The sequence below is a fragment of the Ranitomeya variabilis genome, chromosome 7 (assembly GCF_051348905.1).
Source record: "Ranitomeya variabilis isolate aRanVar5 chromosome 7, aRanVar5.hap1, whole genome shotgun sequence".
NCBI classification, from domain to species: Eukaryota; Metazoa; Chordata; class Amphibia; order Anura; family Dendrobatidae; genus Ranitomeya; species Ranitomeya variabilis.
In genome coordinates this window covers 151,123,841-151,150,773 of record NC_135238.1, presented here as the reverse complement: position 1 = coordinate 151,150,773, position 26,933 = coordinate 151,123,841, and the positions used below count along the sequence as shown (strand labels likewise).

The 26,933-nt window shown below is 44.8% G+C and overlaps 1 protein-coding gene across 1 annotated transcript in view; it reads right to left on the bottom strand.

The window, feature by feature from the left end:
- The window catches only part of LOC143784164 (caspase-8-like), a 138,906-nt gene that overhangs the window by 90,623 nt on the left and 21,350 nt on the right, over positions 1–26,933 (bottom strand). The window contains exons 3-4 of the mRNA XM_077272048.1: positions 20,606–20,711; positions 4,272–4,413 (exon numbers count right to left, since the gene is read on the bottom strand). Of these exons, the coding sequence (XP_077128163.1) occupies positions 4,272–4,413; positions 20,606–20,711 (248 nt within the window). The remainder of the gene's footprint in view (positions 1–4,271; positions 4,414–20,605; positions 20,712–26,933) is intronic.

The window sequence follows — 26,933 nt, the reverse complement described above, 5'->3', positions numbered from 1 at the left end:
CCAGTGGTTTACCCCCACATATGGGGTATCAGCGTACTCAGGACAAATTGTACAACAAATTATGGGGTCCAATTTCTTCTCTTACCCTTGGGAAAGTAAAAAATTGGGGGCAAAAAGATCATTTTTGTGAAAAAATATGATTTTTTATTTTTACGGCTCTGCATTATGAACTTCTATGAAGCACTTGGTGGGTCAAAGTGCTCACCACACATCTAGATAAGTTCCTTAGGGAGTGTACTTTCCAAAATGGTGTCACTTGTGGGGGTTTCAATGTTTAGGTACATCAGTGGCTCTCCAAACGCAACATGGCGTCCATCTCAATTCCTGTCAATTTTGCATTGAAAAGTCAAATGGCGCTCCTTCCCTTCCGAGCTCTGACATGCGCTCAAACAGTGGTTTACCCCCATATATGGGGTATCGGCGTACTCAGGACAAATTGTACAACAACTTTTGGGGTTCATTTTCTCCTGTTACCCTTGGTAAAATAAAACAAATTGGAGCTGAAGTAAATTTTTTGTGAAAAAAAGTTAAATGTTCATTTTTATTTAAACATTCCAAAAATTCCTGTGAAACACCTGAAGGGTTAATAAACTTCTTGAATGTGGTTTTGAGCACCTTGAGGGGTGCAGTTTTTAGAATGGTGTCACACTTGGTCATTTTCTATCATATAGATCCCTCAAAATGACTTCAAATGAGGTGTGGTTCCTAAAAAAAAATGGTGTTGTAAAAATGAGAAATTGCTGGTCAATTTTTAACCCTTATAACTCCCTAACAAAAAAAATTTTTGTTCCAAAATTGTGCTGATGTAAAGTAGACATGTGGGAAATGTTTCTTATTAAGTATTTTGTGTGACATATCTCTGTGATTTAATTACATAAAAATTCAAAGTTGGAAAATTGAGACATTTTCAAAATTTTCGCCAAATTTCCGTTTTTTTCACAAATAAATGCAGGTAATATCAAAGAAATGTTACCACTATCATGAAGTACAATATGTCATGAGAAAACAGTGTCAGAATCACCGGGATCCGTTGAAGCGTTCCGGAGTTATAACCTCATAAAGGACAGTGGTCAGAATTGTAAAAATTGGCCTGGTCATTAACGTGCAAACCACCCTTGAGGGTAAAGGGGTTAAAGGAGACATTGGTTTCAATGGAATGGCGTTAGTTGAGTATAACTGTGTTTGTTATTTTTAAATAAAAAAAGGAAAAGTGTGTTTTTTTATTTCAAATAAAAGACTATATTCTTGCTGTGTGTTTATTTACAATATAACTATAGGACTAGTAATGGATAGGTGTCTTATAAAATCCTCTTCATTCCTAAGCTGTGGGCTTGATGTCACCAGACAATACAAAGTTGACATCAACCTCACAAATATGATCCCCACTTGCCACCAGAATTGGCTAATCTAATAGACGTACCTTTTCTGGGCAGCTGTGGGCTGCGGTTTTTAGGCTGGGGGAGGATTTATCCATGGCCCCTTTCCAGCCTGAGAATACAAGCCCCAGGCAGACATGCTTTAGCAAGGTCGGTTCTTAAAAATGTGCTGTGCAGTTTTTTTTATTATTTAAATAGTTAAAAAAAAAAAAAGCATGCGGACCCCTCTATTCTTGATAACCAACCTTGCTAAAGCCGACAGCTGAGGATTGCATTCCCCAACTGTCAGTTTTGCCTGGCTAGTTATCAAAAATACAGGGGAACCCACGCAGTTATTTTTATTTATTATTTATTTAGAGTGCAGTTGCCAGCTGATGAATACTGCCATCAGACGCTCATTCTCTTGCTGTTATTAGTAGTATCAGGCATAGGCTGATGGGAGCAGTAGTCCCATCAGCCCATGCCAGTGACCGGATGTAAACTTTATGCTGCCGATCACAGCTGCCGGCTCACGCTGTCATTTGACAGCATGGGAACCGCGGCTGTCTGACCGGCAGTAATGATTTTACTGTTGGCAGACACACAACCGATACAGACTTATGTGTGTGCAGGAGGAGTTTACACTTGTATGACACTAGATGGCGATGTTGTTACGATTATATGCTTAGTTGAATGTAATGCATATACTTGTACTTTGGTTTCACTTTCCCTCTGGTTAAAGGTCTTTTAGACTTCCTGTTATGCTGTATTAAGAAGCTGATGCATGTACCTCATGTTCTGTGTAGATAAAAGTTGAATTACCCCATAAAATTTACTCTCACAAGTTTCTTCTGAGACCAAACTATGCAACAGGTTATGGGCCCAGCATAGAAGACAAAAAGGACTTGGTGAATGCAAAAGAATACTTCAGAGCAATTCTCTCCAAACAACTAGGACAAATAAGTTAAATATGAGCAGCAGTTCAGAGCTGAGACTCACAGTAGCTTAGCTGAACAATGAGAACTATCAGTTATGGAAGTTCAAAGTGGAGATGTTATTGTCTAAAGATGATTTATGGGAGGTAATCACTACAGACAGACCCAATGATAGTAGTCAGACATGGGATAAGAAAAACAGACCAGCAAGAGCTACCATCAGCTTATTAATGGATGATCAGTTAATCCACCTAAGGAATGAGAATACAGCAAAGGGAATGTTTGAAGCATTGAGAAAGCTGCATGAAAATCCAGCTTAAATCACAAACTATATCTGCTAAGAAAACTTTACAAGATGAGAGTAAGTGCAAGGCATGCAGGAGCATATAAACTCCATGATGGAGGTTGTAACACAGCTGAGATCAGTCAATGAAGAATTTGACAAAAGACCTATTGATATCTGATTGCTCAATTACCGTAAAATGTGAATGTTATATATAATTAGAAAAATGGAGTAAAAAGAATACTGTCTTTTTGATAATAAATTGTAACATTTATTCAATAACAAAATAGAATCAAAGTATTAAAGTCACCATATACAAAGTTGTAAAAAACACATAGTCATTTAGAAGTAACTCCAAAAGCGAAGGATACAGGTAACACCTCCACAAATCCACACTAGCAAAACATCCGACCCAAGGTATCAGATTCACAAAGTATATAGGCCGTATAATAACAAGCACCATATGTCCCAACAGACATCTAGTCACACACAAATGTATAGGACTGATCCTCACCCATCATGGTCGTAGTGTGGAAGTGGAATGCCACTGGCATGGGTGAGGATCAGTCCTATACATTTGTGATTTGTATGTGGCGGGATCTCTGAGAATAGCCCATACTAATTTTCTGTAAAAAGCAGTGTCAACTACAACTACACAAACACCCTAATCAGCCTGACTTATAGTGATGTTATGATTTGACTTTAAGTTCCTGATGGCCTCAAATTGTTCATCATTTAATTTGCCACTGTGTATCGATGAATTAGCTCTTTCATATAGTCTCCTCAAATCCTGTTGGACGAGACTCCAATGATGGAACTTGAAGTGCATAATAGGTGGGATTTGATGGATTAACTGAAATGTCAGAGCCCCTTATCTTTTCCGTATTATCTTCAGGGTATTGAGGTTTGGACAGTGTGAGTATAGCATTCTGCTCCACAAATGGTAAAATGCATCATTTGTTTTAAAAAAGAGATGGGCTTAGATGGAATTACTTCAGCTGTAGATTGTTCCTCTGAATACTGTCAGAATTCAGTATGCAGGCACCACTTTCTGTTTTTAACTAAAATTTTGCATTGTCTTTCTGCACTTTAGGTGTTTTTTGTTTTTTACATATTGGAAATGCTGCTATTTGCTATTACCTGTATGAACACACATACAGCATTAACAGGGTTGACTGCATTGCAAACCACATTTTCTTTTGAGGCAAACACACCTGATGGTTATTATAATGACTAATACACACAATAGTGATTGGTTTAATATATCTTTATGTATCTTGTGATTACCCCAATGTGATATAAGGGTGTCCCAGAACGCCAGAAATGCGTCAGCCCATGAGGTGTCTTCTTTTTTAACCATGTTTTAACTTTTTCCAATAAAAGCTATTTAATTTTACCTGAACGGTTGTGCTGCATTGCATTTTTAGTGCATCTCCACAGTAGAAATGAACTACAAAGACACATGTACTCTGCGCATGACTTAATCATTAGTTTTATCAAAGCTAAGAAACAAAAAGTATACAAAATAAAGCAGTTTCATTCAGAACAGTGGAGTCCATTAGTCTAATCTATAAAGACATTAAAATACAGTATGTAACATGTAATTTAAAAGAAACAGATTTAAAGACTAACATTGATTTATGAAATAAAAATTAAAGACCGTTACACTTTAAATATATATCCATAAATTGTACTTGCATTGTTCATTTTCAAACTTGTTTATTTTTCCACAAAGGTCTGTTCGATTAATGGCTTTCAAATATGCATGTAGTGTTTTCAGATCATCTTCACTTAACGTTCCTTTTTTTTCCATTTCAGAAAGAACAACCATCATGCATTTCTTTGTGATAAGACAAATGAGACAACAGCAATTTGTTAAATTAGTTCATAAATATGTAAAGAATTTGACATTTAAACATTTTTTGATATCGAATTAAAGGGAACCTGTCAGCAGGATTGTGCACAGTAATCTACACACAGTGTCAGGTCGGTGCCGTTATACTGATTAAAATGATACCTTGGTTGATGATCCGTCATGTGGTTGCTGGTTAAGCTGCCAAACATTAAAACCCGCTATAAAAACCCACTATAAATAGTAAATCAAACACCCCTTTATTACGGCCTTAGGAAAAAAAATGAAATAAAAAAAATGCATTTATTTCCATTTTCCCATTAGGGTTAGGGTTGGGGCTAAAGTTAGGGTTGGGGCTAAAGTTAGGGTTAGGGTTGGGGCTAAAGTTAGGGTTGGGGCTAGAGTTGGGGTTAGGGTTTGGATTACATTTACAGTTGGGTTAGGGGTGTGTCAGGGTTAGGGGTATGGTTAGGGTTGGGATTAGGGTTAAGGGTGTGTTGGAGCTAGGGGTGGGTTGGGATTAGGGTTAGGGGTGTGTTGGAGTTAGGTGTGTGGTTAGGGTTGGGATTAGGGTTAGGGATGTGTTGGGGTTAGGGGTGTGGTAAGGGTTGGGATTAGGGTTAGGGGTGTGTTGGGGTTAGGGTTGGAGTTAGAATTGGGAGGTTTCCACTGTTTAGGCACACCAGGGGCTCTGCAAACGCAACATGACGTCCGATCTCAATCCATAGAATTCTGCATTGAAAAAGTAAAACAGTGCTCCTTCCCTTCCGAGCTCTGTTGTGTGCCCAAACAGTGGTTTACCCCCACATATGGGGTATCAGCGTACTCAGGACAAATTGGACAACAACCTTTGGGGTCCAATTTCTCCTGTTACCCTTGGGAAAATACAATACAAAACTGAGGGCTAAAAAATCATTTTTCTGGAAAAAAAATTTATTTTCACGGCTCTGCGTTATAAACTTTAGTGAAACACTTGGGGGTTCAAAGTTCTCACAACACATCTAGATAAGTTCCTTGGTGGGGGTCTAGATTCCAATATGGGGTCACTTGTGGGGGTTTCTACTGTTTAGGTACATCAAGGGCTCTGCAAGTGCAACGTGATGCAAGCAGACCATTCCATCAAAGTCTGCATTCCAAAACACCTCTTCTTCCCTTCCGAGCTCTGCCATGCTCCCAAACAGTAGTTTCTCCCACATATGGGGTATTGGCGTACTCAGGACAAATTGGACAACAACTTTAAGGGTCCAATTTCTCCTGTTACCCTTGGGAAAATAAAACAAGTTGGATCTGAAGTAATTTTTTTGTGAAAAAAAGTTAAATATTCATTTTTTTTTAAACATTCCAAAAATTCCTGTGAAACACCTGAAGGGTTAATAAACTTCTTGAATGTGGTTTTGAGCACAACATTGAGGGGTGCAGTTTTTGAATGGTGTCACACTTGGGTATTTTCTATCATACAGACCCCTCAAAGTGACTTCAAATGTGACGTGGTCCCTAAAAAAAAATGGTGTTGTAAAAATGAGAAATTGCTGGTCAACTTTTAACCCTTATAACTCCCTAACAAGAAAAAATGTTGGTTCCAAAATTGTGCTGATGTAAAGTAGACATGTGGGAAATGTTAGTTATTAAAGTACTTTGTGTGACATATCTCTGTGATTTAAGGGCATGAAAATTCAAAGTTGGAAAATTGCAAAATTTTCAAAATTTTCGCCAAATTTCCATTTTTTTCACAAATAAACCCAAGTAATGTTAAAGAAATTTTACCACTAACATGAAGTACAATATAATACTAATTGATACCGCGCTAAGGTGATACAGACCATACACTAAATACACTGTAACTTAATAGACAACACGCACTTAAGAACACCATTAGTTGTGTGCTAATGTGCTAGCTGTCCAACTTCCCGATACACTCCAGATACCGCCGACACTGCGGTCACTCGCAAAAACAACTGTGCCATGCGCTATCAGGATCTAAAAATGAATGCTGTGTGTCATGATTCTCAATGGCGAGAGAACATAGCCCAGCATATATAAGAACTAGCTCTTGGAAGATGGAATCTAAACTGACCATGAACTAAACCTGCCGCACAATTAACAGTGGCCGGGTAGCGTGCCTACGTTTTATCCCTAGACGCCCAGCGCCAGCCGGAGGACTAACTAATCCTAGCAGAGGAAAATACAGTCCTGGCTCACCTCTAGAGAGATTTCCCCAAAAGGCAGACAGAGGCCCCCACATATATTGGCGGTGATTTTAGATGAAATGACAAACGTAGTATGAAAATAGGTTTAGCAAAATCGAGGTCCGCTTACTAGATAGCAGGAAGACAGAAAGGGCACTTTCATGGTCAGCTGAAAACCCTATCAAAACACCATCCAGAAATTACTTTAAAACTCTAGTATTAACTCATAACACCAGAGTGGCAATTTCAGATCACAAGAGCTTTCCAGACACAGTAACGAAACAGCAGCTGTGAACTGGAACAAAATGCAAAAACAAACAAGGACGAAAGTCCAACTTAGCTGGGAGTTGTCTAGTAGCAGGAACATGCAAAGAAAGGCTTCTGATTACATTGTTGACCGGCATGAAACTGACAGAGGAGCAAGGTTATATAGAGACTCCCACATCCTGATGGGAACAGGTGAACAGAGAGGATGATGCACACAAGTTCAATTCCACCAGTGGCCACCGGGGGAGCCCAGAATCCAATTTCACAACAGTACCCCCCCCTCAAGGAGGGGGCACCGAACCCTCACCAGAACCACCAGGGCGATCAGGATGAGCCCTATGAAAGGCACGGACAAGATCGGAGGCATGAACATCAGAGGCAGTCACCCAAGAATTATCCTCCTGACCGTATCCCTTCCATTTGACCAGATACTGGAGTTTCCGTCTAGAAACACGGGAGTCTAAGATCTTTTCCACAACGTACTCCAACTCACCCTCAACCAACACCGGAGCAGGAGGCTCAACGGAAGGCACAACCGGTACCTCATACCTGCGCAATAATGACCGATGAAAAACATTATGAATAGAAAAAGATGCAGGGAGGTCCAAACGGAAGGACACAGGGTTAAGAATCTCCAATATCTTGTACGGGCCGATGAACCGAGGCTTAAACTTAGGAGAAGAAACCCTCATAGGGACAAAACGAGAAGACAACCACACCAAGTCCCCAACACAAAGCCGAGGACCAAAACGACGACGGCGGTTGGCAAAAAGCTGAGTCTTCTCCTGGGACAACTTCAAATTGTCCACTACCTGCCCCCAAATCTGATGCAACCTCTCCACCACAGCATCCACTCCAGGACAATCCGAAGATTCCACCTGACCGGAGGAAAATCGAGGATGAAACCCCGAATTACAGAAAAACGGGGACACCAAGGTGGCAGAGCTGGCCCGATTATTGAGGGCGAACTCCGCCAATGGCAAAAAAGCAACCCAATCATCCTGATCCGCAGACACAAAACACCTCAAATATGTCTCCAAGGTCTGATTAGTCCGCTCGGTCTGGCCATTAGTCTGAGGATGGAAAGCAGACGAAAAAGACAAATCTATGCCCATCCTAGCACAGAATGCCCGCCAAAATCTAGACACGAACTGGGTCCCTCTGTCAGAAACGACATTCTCCGGAATACCATGCAAACGAACAACATTTTGAAAAAACAGAGGAACCAACTCGGAAGAAGAAGGCAACTTAGGCAAGGGAACCAAATGGACCATCTTAGAGAAACGGTCACACACCACCCAGATGACAGACATCTTCTGAGAAACAGGCAGATCCGAAATAAAATCCATCGAGATGTGCGTCCAAGGCCTCTTCGGAATAGGCAAGGGCAACAACAATCCACTAGCCCGAGAACAACAAGGCTTGGCCCGAGCACAAACGTCACAAGACTGCACAAAGCCTCGCACATCTCGTGACAGGGAAGGCCACCAGAAGGACCTTGCCACCAAATCCCTGGTACCAAAGATTCCAGGATGACCTGCCAACGCAGAAGAATGAACCTCAGAGATGACTCTACTGGTCCAATCATCAGGAACAAACAGTCTACCAGGTGGGCAACGATCCGGTCTATCCGCCTGAAACTCCTGCAAGGCCCGCCGCAGGTCTGGAGAAACGGCAGACAATATCACTCCATCCTTAAGGATACCTGTGGGCTCAGAATTACCAGGGGAGTCAGGCTCAAAACTCCTAGAAAGGGCATCCGCCTTAACATTCTTAGAACCCGGTAGGTATGACACCACAAAATTAAACCGAGAGAAAAACAACGACCAGCGCGCCTGTCTAGGATTCAGGCGCCTGGCAGACTCAAGGTAAATTAAATTTTTGTGGTCAGTCAATACCACCACCTGATGTCTGGCCCCCTCAAGCCAGTGACGCCACTCCTCAAAAGCCCACTTCATGGCCAAAAGCTCCCGATTCCCAATATCATAATTCCGCTCGGCGGGCGAAAATTTACAGGAAAAAAAAGCACAAGGTCTCATCACGGGGCAGTCGGAACTTCTCTGCGACAACACCGCCCCAGCTCCGATTTCAGAAGCGTCGACCTCAACCTGAAAAGGAAGAGCAACATCAGGCTGACGCAACACAGGGGCGGAAGAAAAGCGGCGCTTAAGCTCCCGAAAGGCCTCCACAGCATCAGGGGACCAATCAGCAACATCAGCACCCTTCTTAGTCAAATCACTCAATGGTTTAACAACATCAGAAAAACCAGCAATAAATCGACGATAAAAGTTAGCAAAGCCCAAAAATTTCTGAAGACTCTTAAGAGAAGAGGGTTGCGTCCAATCACAAATAGCCTGAACCTTGACAGGATCCATCTCGATGGAAGAGGGGGAAAAAATGTATCCCAAGAAGGAAATCTTTTGAACCCCAAAAACGCACTTAGAACCCTTCACACACAAGGAATTAGACCGCAAAACCTGAAAAACCCTCCTGACCTGCTGGACATGAGAGTCCCAGTCATCCGAAAAAATCAGAATATCATCCAGATACACAATCATAAATTTATCCAAATAATCGCGGAAAATGTCATGCATTAAGGACTGGAAGACTGAAGGGGCATTTGAAAGACCAAAAGGCATCACCAAATACTCAAAGTGGCCCTCGGGCGTATTAAATGCGGTTTTCCACTCATCCCCCTGCTTGATTCGCACCAAATTATACGCCCCACGGAGATCAATCTTAGAGAACCACTTGGCCCCATTTATACGAGCAAACAAATCAGTCAGCAGTGGTAACGGTCAACGGATATTGATATTTAACCGTGATTTTATTCAAAAGCCGATAATCAATACACGGCCTCAAAGAGCCATCTTTCTTAGACACAAAGAAAAAACCGGCTCCTAAGGGAGATGACGAAGGACGAATATGTCCCTTTTCCAAGGACTCCTTTATATATTCTCGCATAGCAGCGTGTTCAGGCACAGACAGATTAAATAAACGACCCTTAGGGTATTTACTACCCGGGATCAAATCTATGGCACAATCGCACTCCCGGTGCGGAGGTAGTGAACCAAGCTTGGGTTCTTCAAAAACGTCACGATAGTCAGACAAGAATTCAGGAATCTCAGAGGGAATAGATGATGAAATGGAAACCAAAGGTACGTCCCCATGAGTCCCTTTACATCCCCAGCTTAACACAGACATAGCTTTCCAGTCGAGGACTGGGTTATGAGATTGCAGCCATGGCAATCCTAGCACCAAAACATCATGTAGATTATACAGCACCAGAAAGCGAATAATCTCCTGGTGATCCGGATTAATACGCATAGTTACTTGTGTCCAGTATTGTGGTTTATTACTAGCCAATGGGGTGGAGTCAATCCCCTTCAGAGGTATAGGAGCTTCCAAAGGCTCCAAATCATACCCACAGCGTTTGGCAAAGGACCAATCCATAAGACTCAAAGCGGCGCCAGAGTCGACATAGGCGTCCGCGGTAATAGATGATAAAGAACAAATCAGGGTCACAGATAGAATAAACTTAGACTGTAAAGTGCTAATTGAAACAGACTTGTCAAGCTTCTTAGTACGCTTAGAGCATGCTGATATAACATGAGTTGAATCACCACAATAGAAGCACAACCCATTTTTTCGTCTAAAATTCTGCCGCTCGCTTCTGGACAGAATTCTATCACATTGCATATTTTCTGGCGTCTTCTCAGTAGACACCGCCAAATGGTGCACAGGTTTGCGTTCCCGCAGACGCCTATCGATCTGAATAGCCATTGTCATGGACTCATTCAGACCCGCAGGCACAGGGAACCCCACCATAACATCCTTAATGGCATCAGAGAGACCTTCTCTGAAAATCGCCGCCAGGGCGCACTCATTCCACTGAGTAAGCACAGACCATTTACGGAATTTTTGGCAGTATATTTCAGCTTCATCTTGCCCCTGAGATAGGGACATCAAAGCTTTTTCCGCCTGAAGCTCTAAATGAGGTTCCTCATAAAGCAACCCCAAGGCCAGAAAAAACGCATCCACATTGAGCAACGCAGGATCCCCTGGTGTCAATGCAAAAGCCCAATCTTGAGGGTCGCCCCGGAGCAAGGAAATTACAATCCTGACCTGCTGTGCAGGATCTCCGGCAGAGCGAGACTTCAGGGACAAAAACAATTTGCAATTATTTTTAAAATTTTGAAAGCAAGATCTATTCCCTGAAAAAAATTCAGGCAAAGGAATTCTAGGTTCAGACATAGGTGCATGAACAACAAAATCTTGCAAATTTTGTACCTTCGTGGCGAGATTATTCAAACCTGTAGCTACACTCTGAAGATCCATTTCAAACAGGTGAACACAGAGCCATTCAAGGATTAGAAGGAGAGAAAGAGAGGAAGGCTGCAGTATAGGCAGACTAGCAAGTGATTCAATTATGAGCACACTCAGAACTAGAGAAAAAAAAAAAAAAAAAAAAAAAATTTTCAGCAGACTTCTTTTTTCTCTCCTTTCTCAGCCAATAATTTAACCCTTTTGGGCCGGTCAAACTGTCATGATTCTCAATGGCGAGAGAACATAGCCCAGCATATATAAGAACTAGCTCTTGGAAGATGGAATCTAAACTGACCATGAACTAAACCTGCCGCACAATTAACAGTGGCCGGGTAGCGTGCCTACGTTTTATCCCTAGACGCCCAGCGCCAGCCGGAGGACTAACTAATCCTAGCAGAGGAAAATACAGTCCTGGCTCACCTCTAGAGAGATTTCCCCAAAAGGCAGACAGAGGCCCCCACATATATTGGCGGTGATTTTAGATGAAATGACAAACGTAGTATGAAAATAGGTTTAGCAAAATCGAGGTCCGCTTACTAGATAGCAGGAAGACAGAAAGGGCACTTTCATGGTCAGCTGAAAACCCTATCAAAACACCATCCAGAAATTACTTTAAAACTCTAGTATTAACTCATAACACCAGAGTGGCAATTTCAGATCACAAGAGCTTTCCAGACACAGTAACGAAACAGCAGCTGTGAACTGGAACAAAATGCAAAAACAAACAAGGACGAAAGTCCAACTTAGCTGGGAGTTGTCTAGTAGCAGGAACATGCAAAGAAAGGCTTCTGATTACATTGTTGACCGGCATGAAACTGACAGAGGAGCAAGGTTATATAGAGACTCCCACATCCTGATGGGAACAGGTGAACAGAGAGGATGATGCACACAAGTTCAATTCCACCAGTGGCCACCGGGGGAGCCCAGAATCCAATTTCACAACAGCTGTGTATAGCTCTTACCATATGTTGTCTTGTACAAATTCCTGGTAAATGCTCCGCAAATGCTAGTAGCTGGTGCAGGGGTCGGCTAGCGCTAGCCAGTAGCGGGTGGGTGAGCAAGTGTACACTGATCGACCGCGACCAGTGTGTGGTGCAGAAACTCAGTGCAGCGCCAGGAAACGTCCCGGCCGGAGACGTCCCTGGTTGCACTACAAAAAAATGGCCGCCGCTGCCAAGCAGCGTGTGACATCACGGGCACGGAGTCTCGCTGAGACCAAAAAGCTAACCGACGCGTTTCGAAGGATAAGGAGGAAGAAGGACGCTTATCCTTCGAAACGCGTCGGTTAGCTTTTTGGTCTCAGCGAGACTCCGTGCCCGTGACGTCACACGCTGCTTGGCAGCGGCGGCCATTTTTTTTTGTAGTGCAACCAGGGACGTCTCCGGCCGGGACGTTTCCTGGCGCTGCACTGAGTTTCTGCACCACACACTGGTCGCGGTCGATCAGTGTACACTTGCTCACCCACCCGCTACTGGCTAGCGCTAGCCGACCCCTGCACCAGCTACTAGCATTTGCGGAGCATTTACCAGGAATTTGTACAAGACAACATATGGTAAGAGCTATACACAGCATTCATTTTTAGATCCTGATAGCGCATGGCACAGTTGTTTTTGCGAGTGACAGCAGTGTCGGCGGTATCTGGAGTGTATCGGAAAGTTGGACAGCTAGCACATTAGCACACAACTAATGGTGTTCTTAAGTGCATGTTGTCTATTAAGTTACAGTGTATTTAGTGTATGGTCTGTATCACCTTAGCGCGGTATCAATTAGTATTGTATTTATGTGGTGATTTGTTACAGAAAGGGGCACATTTCTGATGATACCAGCAGCTTGGGGATTTTAGCAGACGGTCCCACTTGTGTGGTGGGTTTCAGGGCTGAGCGCCGGTGAAAGTGTTGTATTCTATGAAGTACAATATGTCATGAGAAAACAATGTCAGAATCACCGGGATCCATGGAAGTGTTCCAGAGTTACATCCTCATGAAGGGACAGTGGTCAAAATTGTAAAAATTGGCCAGATCATTAACGTGCAAACCACCCTTGGGGGTAAAGGGGTTAAAAATCAGATACCACTCGGATGTGCTTCGTTGGATCCGATTTTTTTCTCATATACACAAGAAAGTGGTGCATACTGTAATTTTTGTCTCGCGGACAGTCGGACTGAGGGAAAAATCATTTATCTGAACATTCTTATTGAATAACATGGGTCAACGTGCTGTCTGTGTGCTATGAATTATCCCCTAAGGAGAAAAGTTGGGGGTATAGTTTCATTTCTAGTGTGAATAGGATTGACCTGCAACACCAGACACAACAATTGGACAGAATAGGTGCTGTTTATTAGAACAAAAGCAGACTTTATTTTCCGAATTCTTGGTAATCATGTTAATATTACAACCCACTCCAAAGATACAACCCACTCCAAAGACATACCGATAGAGAATTTAAATAGTGAACCCCAATGTGGACAGCGATGAGGTCTGCAAAGCTAAGAGTTAACCCCTTCGCGCCATGCTCCGTACTAGTACTGCGCTGCCGGCAGTGCATTTGTGCCAGCCGCAGTACTAGTACGGTGCACCGATCACCGCGGTCTCGCGCTGAGTGCCGCGGCGATCGGGTGCGGGTGTCAGCTGTATATGACAGCTGACACCCCGCAGCAATTCCCAGGATCGGCGCTAGTGCAGCGCCCCAGAGTCCTGGTCGTTGCAGTACTGTGGCTCCGCCACTAAGGGGAGCTATGGTACGTCCGATGGCACTGAAGGAGTTCATCTGATCAGGTATCACAGACACCAATACATTTCACAGTCAGGCCTCCGGGGGGAGCTAAGGGTTCTATTCACTAGGCCACTCCCCACCATAGTGGGTAAACTGGGGGTCAGGCAGGAAGTTAGATCAGAAAGCTGACTGGGTTGGAACCAGGCAACACCTTGTGGCAGAGGGTGTTGTAGGGGAAGATACAGTAGGGTCTCTGTCAGGGGTGGGATCCTGACAGAGGCTTGGCAACTTGAACGAACGTAACGGGACCGCGCCTGCTCCGGGTAGCGGCGGTGCCCAAGGAAGGATTAGAAGCGAGATAGATTGTGCTGAGTGAGAAACGAGATCACGCAAAGGAGAAATACCAGTAGGAGTCGTGCTGTAAGACCGAAGCAACATCCTGCTGAGGCGCACTACCGGTGGCCGGAACGCCGAGGGAGTATCATAACATTCAGCTTCAAGCAATACTCCAAACAGCGGCAGGACAGTCAGTCTAAGGCGGGCTGTCTAACTTATATCACCTATGCAGTCTTGGGGGGCAACCTGTGGAGAGGGGCGACTCTAGGGTCCCGGAAGAGCTCCGAGCCTACCCGTCAATCGGGTGCCGTTCCAACCAGAACATCAGGGAGGGACGGAGGATTAGCAGAACATCATCTAATCGAGTTGTGAGGGAACTTAAGAAACAGACACAACAGTTGTGGCGGACTTTCCGTAAGCACAGCAGGGAAGGACCACAACACATAGCACTAGAAGGAAGGCACCGATTTCCACCTGTGAAGAGAACTCTGGAGGTGCCATTGGACCGACCGGACTTGCGCAGCCTGGTGAACCGTGTTCCGGACTGAGGACCCAGAGATCTTCAGTAAAGAGGTAAAGAGACTGCAACCTGGTGTCCTCGTTATTTACTGCACCACAGCACCAACTACCACTATCCACATCCACATCCGTCTATTATTCACTGTGCGCCCCACGGCAGGGTCACGGACCGGGGCCTAACCACCGTGACAACCCCAGAGCAGAGGCTCACAGGCCCGGTACCGGGTACCCCTCGGCCCTGCGGCGGTGGGGGCGCTCCAATTTGGCGTCACGAACAGGATGTACTTAAGCCTGAAGAATCAGGTCATGTGTGCCTTGGAACTGTGATTTACTGTACTTTATTGAGAGACTGTGTGCTGCGCCATTTACCGCCAAAAATCCGCCGCCATTGCAGCGCTGAGGAGAGCGCAGGAGAAGAGGAGGGGCGTGGAGTAGGCGTAGGCAAGCTGGAGAGCGCGAACAACAATGGCCGCCCAGTCTAAATATTTCTGTGTCCTGCGGACGTGTCCGTCAACAGCCGAGGTCCGCCTCCTGATCCTGTTTGGAGGGTGGAGACCATGGAGACGGGGCCGCCCACGAAAGAGACCGCGGGAAGAGGACATTGGAGAAGGAGAAAAGATGGCGACACCGAGAACACCGCGTGGGACTGACCCGATCCAGCCTGAGGCTGCGCCACTCGACATAGCCCCAGACGCGCCAACGTTGCGGGGATTGACCCTCACGGGGCCACCGATGGGCCGACCCCCCTTGCCACCGTCTGAGGAGTGTGTGGCCGCAGCCGAGGCCCGACAAATAGCACGCCGCTTGGAGGCTGATGCCCGCGTGCTCGCTCGGCTGGGTCAGCCCACGGAGATCCGTCTGTCTCCAGTGTCCCCGACTCCTCCCAACCCGGCCGCGGCTGAAGGTACGCTGCAAGCACAGGGCATGAGGATCTTGCCGGAGGCCGAACACCTGCGGCACCTGATGACGGCGTGGCGGAGCCGGCCCCAGCCTGCAGTTCAGATTGATCTGACCAGCGTTGCAGAGATCCCATCGTCCCACTGGGGTGTAGTGGTCTCCTTTAACCCCCGATATGGAAGAGGGGTTATACAGGAGATCGGGGAGCCGCTACAAGTCCACGTGGACCGAGAGGAGGTGGAACATTGCGGTGGAAGGTTCGCTCGCGACCTGGAGCCAGGTGATGCCGTAACTTATACCAGGTGGAGGAGAGCAACAGGCGAAGCTGGCTGGATGGCGCGGGGCATCCAGCGGTGCGTCGCGCTCCAGGCCGCCGCTGCAAACCCCGAAGATGAACCTCCCGCTGAAAAGACAACGGAACCTGACCTTGCGGAGCAGCGGGGGACCCGGACCCACCATGTACCCTGGGGGCGTGCCGGATCCTCGGTGAAAAGAACATCCCGGCGAGGGATCCTGTCGTTGTTGGGGCGGGACCCGATCCTTGAACCAGCAGGACGACCCGTTGGTCTGGTGAGGCCCGGGAGGAAACCACCTTCCTCCCCGAAGAACGAGTAAGCATGACCGCTTTAAATATGTAAATAGTTCTTTGACTGTTTGTTGGTTTCCTGTTTTGCTGCTAAACCCGTCCAGGGTTAACTCTTAAAGGGATCCTTCTGTTGACCCGGGATCCCTATTGTTTTGTTTTTGTTTGTTTTTCTGAAGTTTTTGCACAAGTTTATAGTTGAAAAGAACTGCTGAAATCATGAACAGTGCATGATGCAAACTTTTTGTATATAGTTTGCACCTTATTAAAGGTGCTCCCTACTGGTTTTACTTAAAGAAGGACTCTTTGTGAAGATACCACACTGGAACCTTTGCTGAGTATGGACTGGTAGCTTGAGAAGACACGCTACCTCATAGAGACTTGGTCCTCTCTTAAAGGGGATGTTCATTTGTCGCACTTAAACGATGATATTGCTTTAAGACAGGTAGCAATAATGTGTTGACGAAAGAAAGTGATGATAATGTTTATATGAGTAAGTTATATGTATTTAACTAGTTAATTGTGAAGAAATGTTGATGATGTTTTCCGAAAGAAAGTGAAAGATAGAAGAAGGATGCAGTGGGCCCGTAGGGGTAGACGTGATGTCCAGCATGCATGATAGAGAGAAAGATAATGAGAAGGCTTAATGTTCAATAGAAAATGTTTTTGATAATGTTGATAGATAATTAGGATAGAAGGTAAACCCTGAGTCCTCATAGGAGTCATGTAGAGATGGCTCAGTGCTCTTAAACTGAAAGTAATGTTATGATCTATACTGTGTATAGTAGTAGAAAAGGCAGTAGGCCTGGGCTGAACGGGGCGGTCCTGCATAGAAAGGAGAGGCAGTAGGTCTGGTGCCGTTAGGACAGGCGGTCCTGCAGATTTAAAGAAGGAGAATGGAAAAGTTAAATTACCTTATAATGTGATTATAGGAAGGTCTTTAGTGGGTTTAGAGTGTATGTCCTTAAAGGCAATGTTAAATTATTGTTCAATAATTTTGCACTTAGTAGAATACCCGGTTGGGTAAGAAAAGTTATTTATAGCACGTTGCTATGATATTTAACCACGTTTGTAACGTTCAAGTGTCCTTACCTCCCATAAAGGGAAGCCTGTTTAAATATGCTTATTGTTATTACACTCAACAAAACTGTATGTCTTTTTGCTAACTTGTATTGTTGTTTTCTTCCCAGTCCCGGAGTACTGTGTTTAACCAGGGGGGAGTGCAGTGCCCCAGAGTCCTGGTCGTTGCAGTACTGTGGCTCCGCCACTAAGGGGAGCTATGGTACGTCCGATGGCACTGAAGGAGTTCATCTGATCAGGTATCACAGACACCAATACATTTCACAGTCAGGCCTCCGGGGGGAGCTAAGGGTTCTATTCACTAGGCCACTCCCCACCATAGTGGGTAAACTGGGGGTCAGGCAGGAAGTTAGATCAGAAAGCTGACTGGGTTGGAACCAGGCAACACCTTGTGGCAGAGGGTGTTGTAGGGGAAGATACAGTAGGGTCTCTGTCAGGGGTGGGATCCTGACAGAGGCTTGGCAACTTGAACGAACGTAACGGGACCGCGCCTGCTCCGAGTAGCGGCGGTGCCCAAGGAAGGATTAGAAGCGAGATAGATTGTGCTGAGTGAGAAATGAGATCACGCAAAGGAGAAATACCAGTAGGAGTCGTGCTGTAAGACCGAAGCAACATCCTGCTGAGGCGCACTACCGGTGGCCGGAACGCCGAGGGAGTATCATAACATTCAGCTTCAAGCAATACTCCAAACAGCGGCAGGACAGTCAGTCTAAGGCGGGCTGTCTAACTTATATCACCTATGCAGTCTTGGGGGGCAACCTGTGGAGAGGGGCGACTCTAGGGTCCCGGAAGAGCTCCGAGCCTACCCGTCAAACGGGTGCCGTTCCAACCAGAACATCAGGGAGGGACGGAGGATTAGCAGAACATCATCTAATCGAGTTGTGAGGGAACTTAAGAAACAGACACAACAGTTGTGGGGGACTTTCCGTAAGCACAGCAGGGAAGGACCACAACACATAGCGCTAGAAGGAAGGCACCGATTTCCACCTGTGAAGAGAACTCTGGAGGTGCCATTGGACCGACCGGACTTGCGCAGCCTGGTGAACCGTGTTCCGGACTGAGGACCCAGAGATCTTCAGTAAAGAGGTAAAGAGACTGCAACCTGGTGTCCTTGTTATTTACTGCACCACAGCACCAACTACCACTATCCACATCCACATCCGTCTATTATTCACTGTGCGCCCCACGGCAGGGTCACGGACCGGGGCCTAACCACCGTGACAACCCCAGAGCAGAGGCTCACAGGCCCGGTACCGGGTACCCCTCGGCCCTGCGGCGGTGGGGGCGCTCCACTAGCGCCGATCACGGGCATTTAACCCCTCTGATGCCGCTGTCAGTAGTGACAGCGGCATAGAGGGGGATCGCGCAGGGATGGGGGCTCCCTGCGCTCTCCCACCGGAGATCGCGTTGCTCCGGTGATCCGGAAGGAGTCCCCGGATCCAAGATGACCGCGGGACTCCATTCGGGTCATGAAATGACCTGGCTAGCCGGCGCCTGCTGAGAGCTGCTGAGAGCAGGCGCCGGAAAGCCTCCTGAACTTGCCTGTCAGATCGCTGATCTGACAGAGTGCTATGCACACTGTCAGATCAACGATCTGATCTAATACAGTGATGTCCCACCATGGGACAATGGTAGAAAGTAAAAAATAAAAAAAAATCCCCAAATAAAGAAAAAAAAAACATTTCCCAGTAAATCCATTTATTTATGTAAATTAAAAAAAAACAATAAAAGTACACATATTTGGTATCGCCGATTCCGTAACGACCCGCTCTATAAAACTATCCCACTAGTTAACCCCTTCAGTGAACACCGCAAAAAAAAAAAAGAGGCAAAAAACAACGCTTTATTATCATACCGCCAAACAAAAAGTGGAATAACACGAGATCAAAAAGACTGATATAAATAACCATGGTACCGCTGAATTGTAAAAACTGGCCCTGTCACTTAGGTGAAAACAGGCTTTGGGGTGAAGGGGTTAATGACCCTATATAACTGAGTAAAATAAATAAATAAACCCCAATTCCAAAAAAGTTGGGACACTGGCTAAAATGCAAAGACAACAAGAATGCAATAATTTGTAAATCTCCAACAGCCAACTGCTATTCACAACACAACATAGAACACATATCAGAAGTTGAATATTAGACGTTTTTCCATTTCATTTAAAAAAAAATGAACTCATTTAGAAATTAATGGCGTAGTACTTAAAGGGGTAGTCTGAAATCCAAATGAATTTTCATCCTAAATCCTTATCTATTTGATGTCATAATCTAAACTATTTTCTAATATACTTGAATCAAAAATTCAATATTCATCCCTAACTACACCATTTTTTTTTTACAACTTCCTTTTTGATGACACTTTGAGAATCCTAGCACATGCTGGAATACTCAAATGAAGCGTCATCATTGGGCAGAGAGTGCGGTAGCTAAAGCAGCCTCTGCCCCCTCCCTGAAATAAAGCGTAATTAGTCACGCTCATATCAGGAACTGGACTAGCCCCTGTGCGATGTGCACTGTCTCATGTGCACAATGACAGCACGCTGAGCCAGCAGGAGAGCGCGTTGTCAGAATACAAGACATGCGAAGTCCAGCGCCACCCTGTAAGTGATGTCACTGGTCTTTGAAACTCGCTCTCTTGACAGCTCGTTACTGCACATCACACAGTGCACATCAAATCCAGGAGGGACTAGTCCAGCCCATAAAACAAACATCACTGATGACGCTTCGGCAGTGACCTCTACCCCCTGATGACTCTTCATTTGACTTTCCCAGCATGCACTTCGATTCTCACAAGAAGCATCCTAAAAAAAAAAGAAAAGCAGTTAGATAGTTTAGTGAGGGAAGGATAGGAAATTTTTCATTCAAGAATATTAGAAAATAGTTTTGATTATGGCATCCAATAGATCGAGTTTAAGAATGACAGTCATTTGGATTTTGGACCACCTCTTTAAGTAGTTTTAATGAACAGTAGAGCACCATCACATCTATTTTATTGCAATAATGGGCAGAAAATGGGTAAAAAAAAAATCGAAATATGGCAGTTTAATATCAACTTTTTAATTTGTTATTCAGATTTTATTTGTACATGTCAAAATTTGAATATCAACCTAACTACCAGTGGGAAAAAAATGTCAGCAAAAGCCAGAGCTTATCTGTATTACTGAAGCATTGTAGAAGGCCTATTTCCAGATATTATTGTTACATGCATTGCACTAATTCAAATGTGAATGGAACTGTATATAAAAAAAGTTTTAATGTCTAGAATATCTTACTTTTTCATTTATTTTACGAATGTTGTTAATCTCTTGTTCCACCAAATGCATAATGTTATCAGTCTCTGTCATGACTAGATTTTCAGAAATATCATAAAGCAGGGACCTGTTGGTCATAAAAAAAATTAACTACTATAAAGTTATTAATATAGTTTCTCTTATAATTACAGCAATATTAGTGATCTGGGTTGATGAATGTAAATAATATTACTTAGTGGTTTAAATTGTTAAAATTGGTTAATGGTTATGGTTAAAGAGGACCGGTCGCTTATTAAAAAAATAGTTAAAAACCTTGTAAAAATCCACGAGCTCTCCTGATTCTTCCTCTCTTTTTTTTTTTTTTTTTTTAACAATACATTGCTCCATTGCAGAGATGTTCACATTTATTTCTTCTGGAGCGCCGTATGTGAAATCTGTTTTGCAGTCCAACTGGGGGTTTCTTCAGAGTCTTTTCTGATTGAGTGTGCTTTCACTCCTCCCAGATGCTGTCAATTACAGCTCAGCAGTTGATCAAGCAGTCTATTAATTTGTGATAGCAGTGATTAGCAACGTCTGGGAGAGAGAGATAGAGGACCATGTCCCCAGAGAAGACTCTGAAGAATTGCACGCTGGACTGCAAAGTAGAGAATTCACATACTGCACTCCAAAAGCAATAAATGTGAAAATCTCTACAATGGATTGATTCAGCACAAAAAGTAAAAGAGAAGCAGAATCTCGGGAGCTCAGGGATTTCTACAATGTATTTAAAGCAATTTTTTTTTAGCAAGTAACAAGTCCTCCTTAATAGTTGTCTAGATTAGCGGAGGAAACACAAATTTCATCACTAAAGACTTACAGTAGAGAAGAGGAACACTAAATGTAGGAAATAAGTAAAAAAAAACAATTAAAAAAACTAGCAATCTCTTCCTTAAAGTTGTTAAAGGGAAAATAAAGCAATAAATAGCTAAAGTAAATATCAATATAAATAAATCCCTAAATACCTTTAATTAACAAATCCCAATGTTTGTCTATGGAAGTAATCACTATTGAATTAAAAAGGCTGCTGTCTTTTTACAGAAACCTGTCCTAGAATATTAATTTGTGTCACGCAATGCAGGGGGCATACATGGATCATGGAACCACTGTACACTGGGGCCGGGCTTACCTAGGAGAGGCGTATCTATGCAGCTATCTGGTGTTTGCTAGAGATCCTGATGGTGGAGTTAGACTTGGGCTGCAGGTAGCCGCCAGGTACCAGTACTAGGCAGTCCTTGACACTGCAGCTGCTGAACCCACAGGTCATGCACATAGATACAGACTCGGACTCGAGTTCTGTTCAGACTACACAGGCTTTGGATTCTCAGGCAGAGCGATACTGACATGGAATCACAGACAGGACTGGATTCGGAGACTGATTTTGGCAGTCCGGACATATGGAGTACACGTTCAGGCACTGGCCACACATGGACCAGGGGATGAGGTTCAGGCATGGCTGCACACGAACCAGGGGACCAAGTTCAGGCACTAGCCATACAGACAAGGGGAGCGGATTCAGGAACTGGCCACACACAGAGCAGGGGTTCAGATACAGGACCTGGCCACACAAGGACCAGGGGACATAACAATTCACTAGTTCCAAACTAACTAACTAATCAATGTTGCTTAGGCACCTCCCTATTGGGGAGAGTGCTTTTATACAAGATGCCTCCTAGCTGTTGACTGGAGGCGGTGTGCGTGCTACCCCTTTAAGAAAAGGGAGCGCGCTGCCGGAACACAGAAGCAGGGAGAGGTGAGTATGTCAGCATCCCTGCATGGAAGGGGAAGGGTAACCATGCAGAGACGCCAGTAGTAGCATTACAGTATCCCCCTTACACTCCATTTTCTTCAAGCCTGCGAGGACTCTCTGCAGAGAAATTCGGAGCCAACTCATCTTCTCGGGCTCCCACGACATCTCTTCATGACCATGTTCACTCCAATCCACTAGGAGAAAAGTGACATCTATCACCATCATCACGACTAGGATGCTTCTCTCCATCAAGCCATCCTCAGAATGGGACGACGCGGGCGTCATGCCAGGAATCTTGCATTGTGAAGTCTCTCTCCGGTGAGACTAGTCCACCCTCAAAGACCAACTGAAGTTCCTTCGCCTGGTTGGTGGACCGCAAAGACTTCAAAGATGCCACCGCCTTGACTTTCTCTTCAGCCTAGTCTCCAAGACGACATGCCCAGGAGGCGGTGAGGTTCTTGGGAGCAGATCATTGGAACAATCAGCGGGAGTGTGGGGGACATTGTCTCCTCTTCCGTTACTTAGAAGACGACAGCAAATAATGAGTCAGCAACTACCAGACCTGGTGAGGAAGATGACTGAACTGTACGTTTAGGATCCAGACTCTTCTTGCGACTCCATTGTCCTCAATCACAATCTCCAGACCAGAAAGGGAAATCGAGTTCTTAGCTCCGGGCGAGCTACGGAAAGTTGATGGAATAAATCAGACAATACATGGAAGGTGATCTTCTCCGTGTACAATGCTCCTATCTGGAGTTCAAGTTGTTAAAAAAATGACTTGACTGTTTTTGGGTAAGGCATGTCCTTCACTCGACAATACCCAAACCAGATTCTGGAGCTCTCAAATGGGAATCTGATACCGATTCTGCATGGCTCGAAGAAACAGCTTTCCCGCTGAACCAAAGCCTCCATTTGCCATGGATACACTTGCAGTCATAGCTAGAGAGGGAATACTCTCACAAAGGGAAGCCACTCCCACTGACCCAAGGCTTTGGAGTTTTTCACACTTCACAGGACAAAGGCAACTAGGATATGCCACACAACCACAACAATATTGCAATTCTATAACACGACAGAGTTCCAGTTACTGCTCAGCCTCGCAAACACTGTCGACCTCCATGGATTCCGTACAGACAGCTGCCGCAAGAGGCTGAGGAACAGGTGGTTTCTTGAAGGACAGAGCCAGAGACGTGATGGCCTTCTCACACGTGTCACCTCTCTGGTCTGCTCGTGAAAGCTGGGAATTGAAGATTTTGCAGAAGATTCGAGACTCGGCTCATTGAAGACCTTTTGGAAGACCACCAGGAAGGCCTGCAGGTCCGAGGACACTGGATCCTCTCTCTCCCATAGGAGTTTGAGCCATGCTAGGGAATGTTTTGTTAGGTAGGACATAAGGAATCCCACCTTAGCCAGATCAGAAAGAAATTATTGTCCAAAAATTCATAGTGCTGCATGCACTGTTCTAGGAACCCAAAGCACTGCTTCGGATCCCCATCGTACCATGGTGGATCAGACAGGAGCACAAGTTGCAAAGTAAATAGGCACGGCTGCAAGGACTACAATTTGGGCTGGTGCAGCAAATGTCAGGGCTTTCAATTGGGCATTCAGTGTCTGTAGATAAAAAAAAAATCATCCTGCTGCTCTTGCTGATTGCTCACCTGTCGATACGACTCCAAGTATAAAGAAGCCTCAAGATCAGCACTGCCCATTGCCTAACTAAACTGTCACGCAAGCAGGTGGCACACATGGTTCATGAATTCACTATGCCACAGGACCTGGCTTAGCTATGCCCCTCCTAGGTAAGCCCAAGGCACAGTGGGTCCATGAACCAAGTGCGCCACATACATGTGTGACACTATGACAAGTGCTTTTGAGCATTTGCACAGTAGAAATCTCTACCCCATACCTTTTACAGGTAATAAGTTTTTCTCCTAGTGGATATTCTCATTAATTCTAGAGATCATTGTGGTATGAGGTAAGAAGAGGCTGGTCACGCTGCTGTCCATCCTGTTGTTCTCATCTAATACTGGAGATATAGGAGTGTTGAAGTAAGGAGAGGCTACTCACACTGTTATCCACCAAGTCTTTGTGATCTAATACTGGAGATATCAGGAGTGCTGAGGTAAGAAGAGGCCATTCACAGTGTTATCTATCCTGTCTTTTTGGTCCAATACATAAGATATTGGGGTAATGAAGCAAGAAGAGCCTGCTCACACTGCTTTCCACTATGTCTTACTAGAGATACTGTAGCACCCATTGCCAGCGTCCCTGCATTGTTCCTTTTCTCCCTCCATGCGGGGGTGCAGACATATTCACGGCCGTGGCAGCGTCCTTGTTCTCCTCTGTCTTCTTCTTCTGTGCATGCCACACAGACTTCCAGCGGCACACCTAGTGTGCGCACTCCTCTGCTCTTAAGGGTGCAGCATGCGCACTTGCAAAGATGCCCCCAGCCAATATCTGGGCAGCATCTTGTATGAAAGGCATTCTCCCCATTAGGGAGGTCCCTGAGCAACCCCTATAGTTCCCTTAGTGGTAGTATATCTGCAACTGTATGTTGCCAGGTCCCATGTCCTCAGTCTCTTTAGTTATTTCCTTATCCACCATAGTCCCTGTAGTCTTGTGTAGTTTATACGTGAGCCTGAAGTCACAACGGCAGTACCTGAACAGTTTCACGAGACCCTTACATTCGAACGAAAACCTATCTCCGAATTCCACATTGTTTGGACAGTCTATAAGTCTCCGAATCCTGTCTGTCAGTGACTCCAGTCCCCTTTCAGTGAACCTGACAGCTGCGATACCGGGGACTGCCTAGGATTGGTACCTGCTAGCTACCTGCAGCTCAAACCTGACCACCATCAGGAGCTCCAGTAAACACCACTTAGCTATGCCCCTCCTAGGCAAGCCCAGCACAGTGGGTCAACGAACCACGTGCGCCACCTGCGATCATGACAGATACCAGGAGGTAGGAAGTGACTGCTCACCCTGCTGTCAACTCTGAGTTTCTGATCTAATACTGGATATACCAGGGTTACTGAGTGAAAAAGAGGTTGTTCATACTGCTGTCCACCTTGTTTTTCTCATCTAATAAAGGCCGCGCAACAGGTTTGACTGCCAAAGGCGCCATGTAGCCTCTATCTTAGTTTTGTGACTATATTTGTCACTATGTGGGCAATATATAGTCATGGACAAAAGTGTTGGCACCCCTGATATTGTTCCAGAAAATGAAGTATTTCTGCCAGAAAATTATTGCAATTACACACGTTTTGTTATACACATGTTTATTTCCTTTGTGTGTATTGGAACACCACTAAAAAAAATTAAGAAAAAAAGGAAAATTGGACATAATTTCACAAAAAAAAAACAAAATGAGCCGGGCAAAAATGTTGGTACCCTCAACTCAACATTTGGTTGCACACCATTGGAATAAATAACTGCAATTGCTTCCTATAATCATTTTGCAAACTGCTCCAGGTCTCTCATATTTAATGGGTGACTTCTCCCAACAGCAATTTTAAGATCTCTCCACAGGTGTTTAATTGTATTTAGATCCAGACTCATTGCTGACCACTTCAGAACTCTCCAGCACTTTGCTTCCATCCATTTCTGGATGCTTCTTGAAGTATGTTTGGGGTCCTTGTCCTGCCAGAAAACCCATGACTTAGGATGCAAACCCAACTTTCTGACACTGAGCACTACATTGCAACCCAAAATTTTTGGGTGATCCTCAGATTCTATGATACCTTTTACACATTGCACACAGTCAAGACACCCAGTGCCAGAGGCAGCAAAACAACCCCAAAACATCTTGGAACCTCCACCATATTTGACTGTAAGTACTGTGTTCCTTTCTTTGTAGGCATCATTCGGTTTTCGGTAAACAGTAGAACGATGTGCTTAACCAAAAAGCTTTATCTTGGTCTCATCTGTCCACAAGACGCTTTCCCAGAAGGATTTTGGGTACATTTTGGCAAGCTGCCGTCTAGCTTTTTATGTCTGTGTCAGCAGTGGGGTCCTCCTGGGTCTCCTGCCATAGCGTTTCATTTCATTGAAATGTTGACGGATAGTTTTCGCTGACACTGACGTACCCTGAGCCAGCAAGACAGCTTGAATTTCTTTGGAACTTGATTAGGGCTGCTTATCCACCATCCAGACTATGCTGCATTGTTAACTTTCATAAATTTTTCTCTGCCGTCCACCTACAAGGAGATTAGCTATGGTGCTATGGGTTGTAAACTTCTTAATTTATGTTGCTCACCCTGGACAAAAGAACATCAAAATCTCTGGAGATGGACTTGTAACTTTGAGATTGCTGATATTGCTCAACAATTTTGAATCTCAAGTCATCAGACAGTTCTCTTCACCTCTTTGTGTTCTCCATACTTAGTGTGGCACACACAGACAATGTAAACATTGAGTCATGCAGGAGTCCCACTCGGGTAACCCTGAGTTGCTAACCTTTTTGGGTCTAGAAATGGTTCAGCTGCTAGCATAAGGTGGGGATCTCCATAGACTGCTATTGCAGAGGGAATCCAGGTGGATCCTGCACACGCGAGCGCAGAGTCC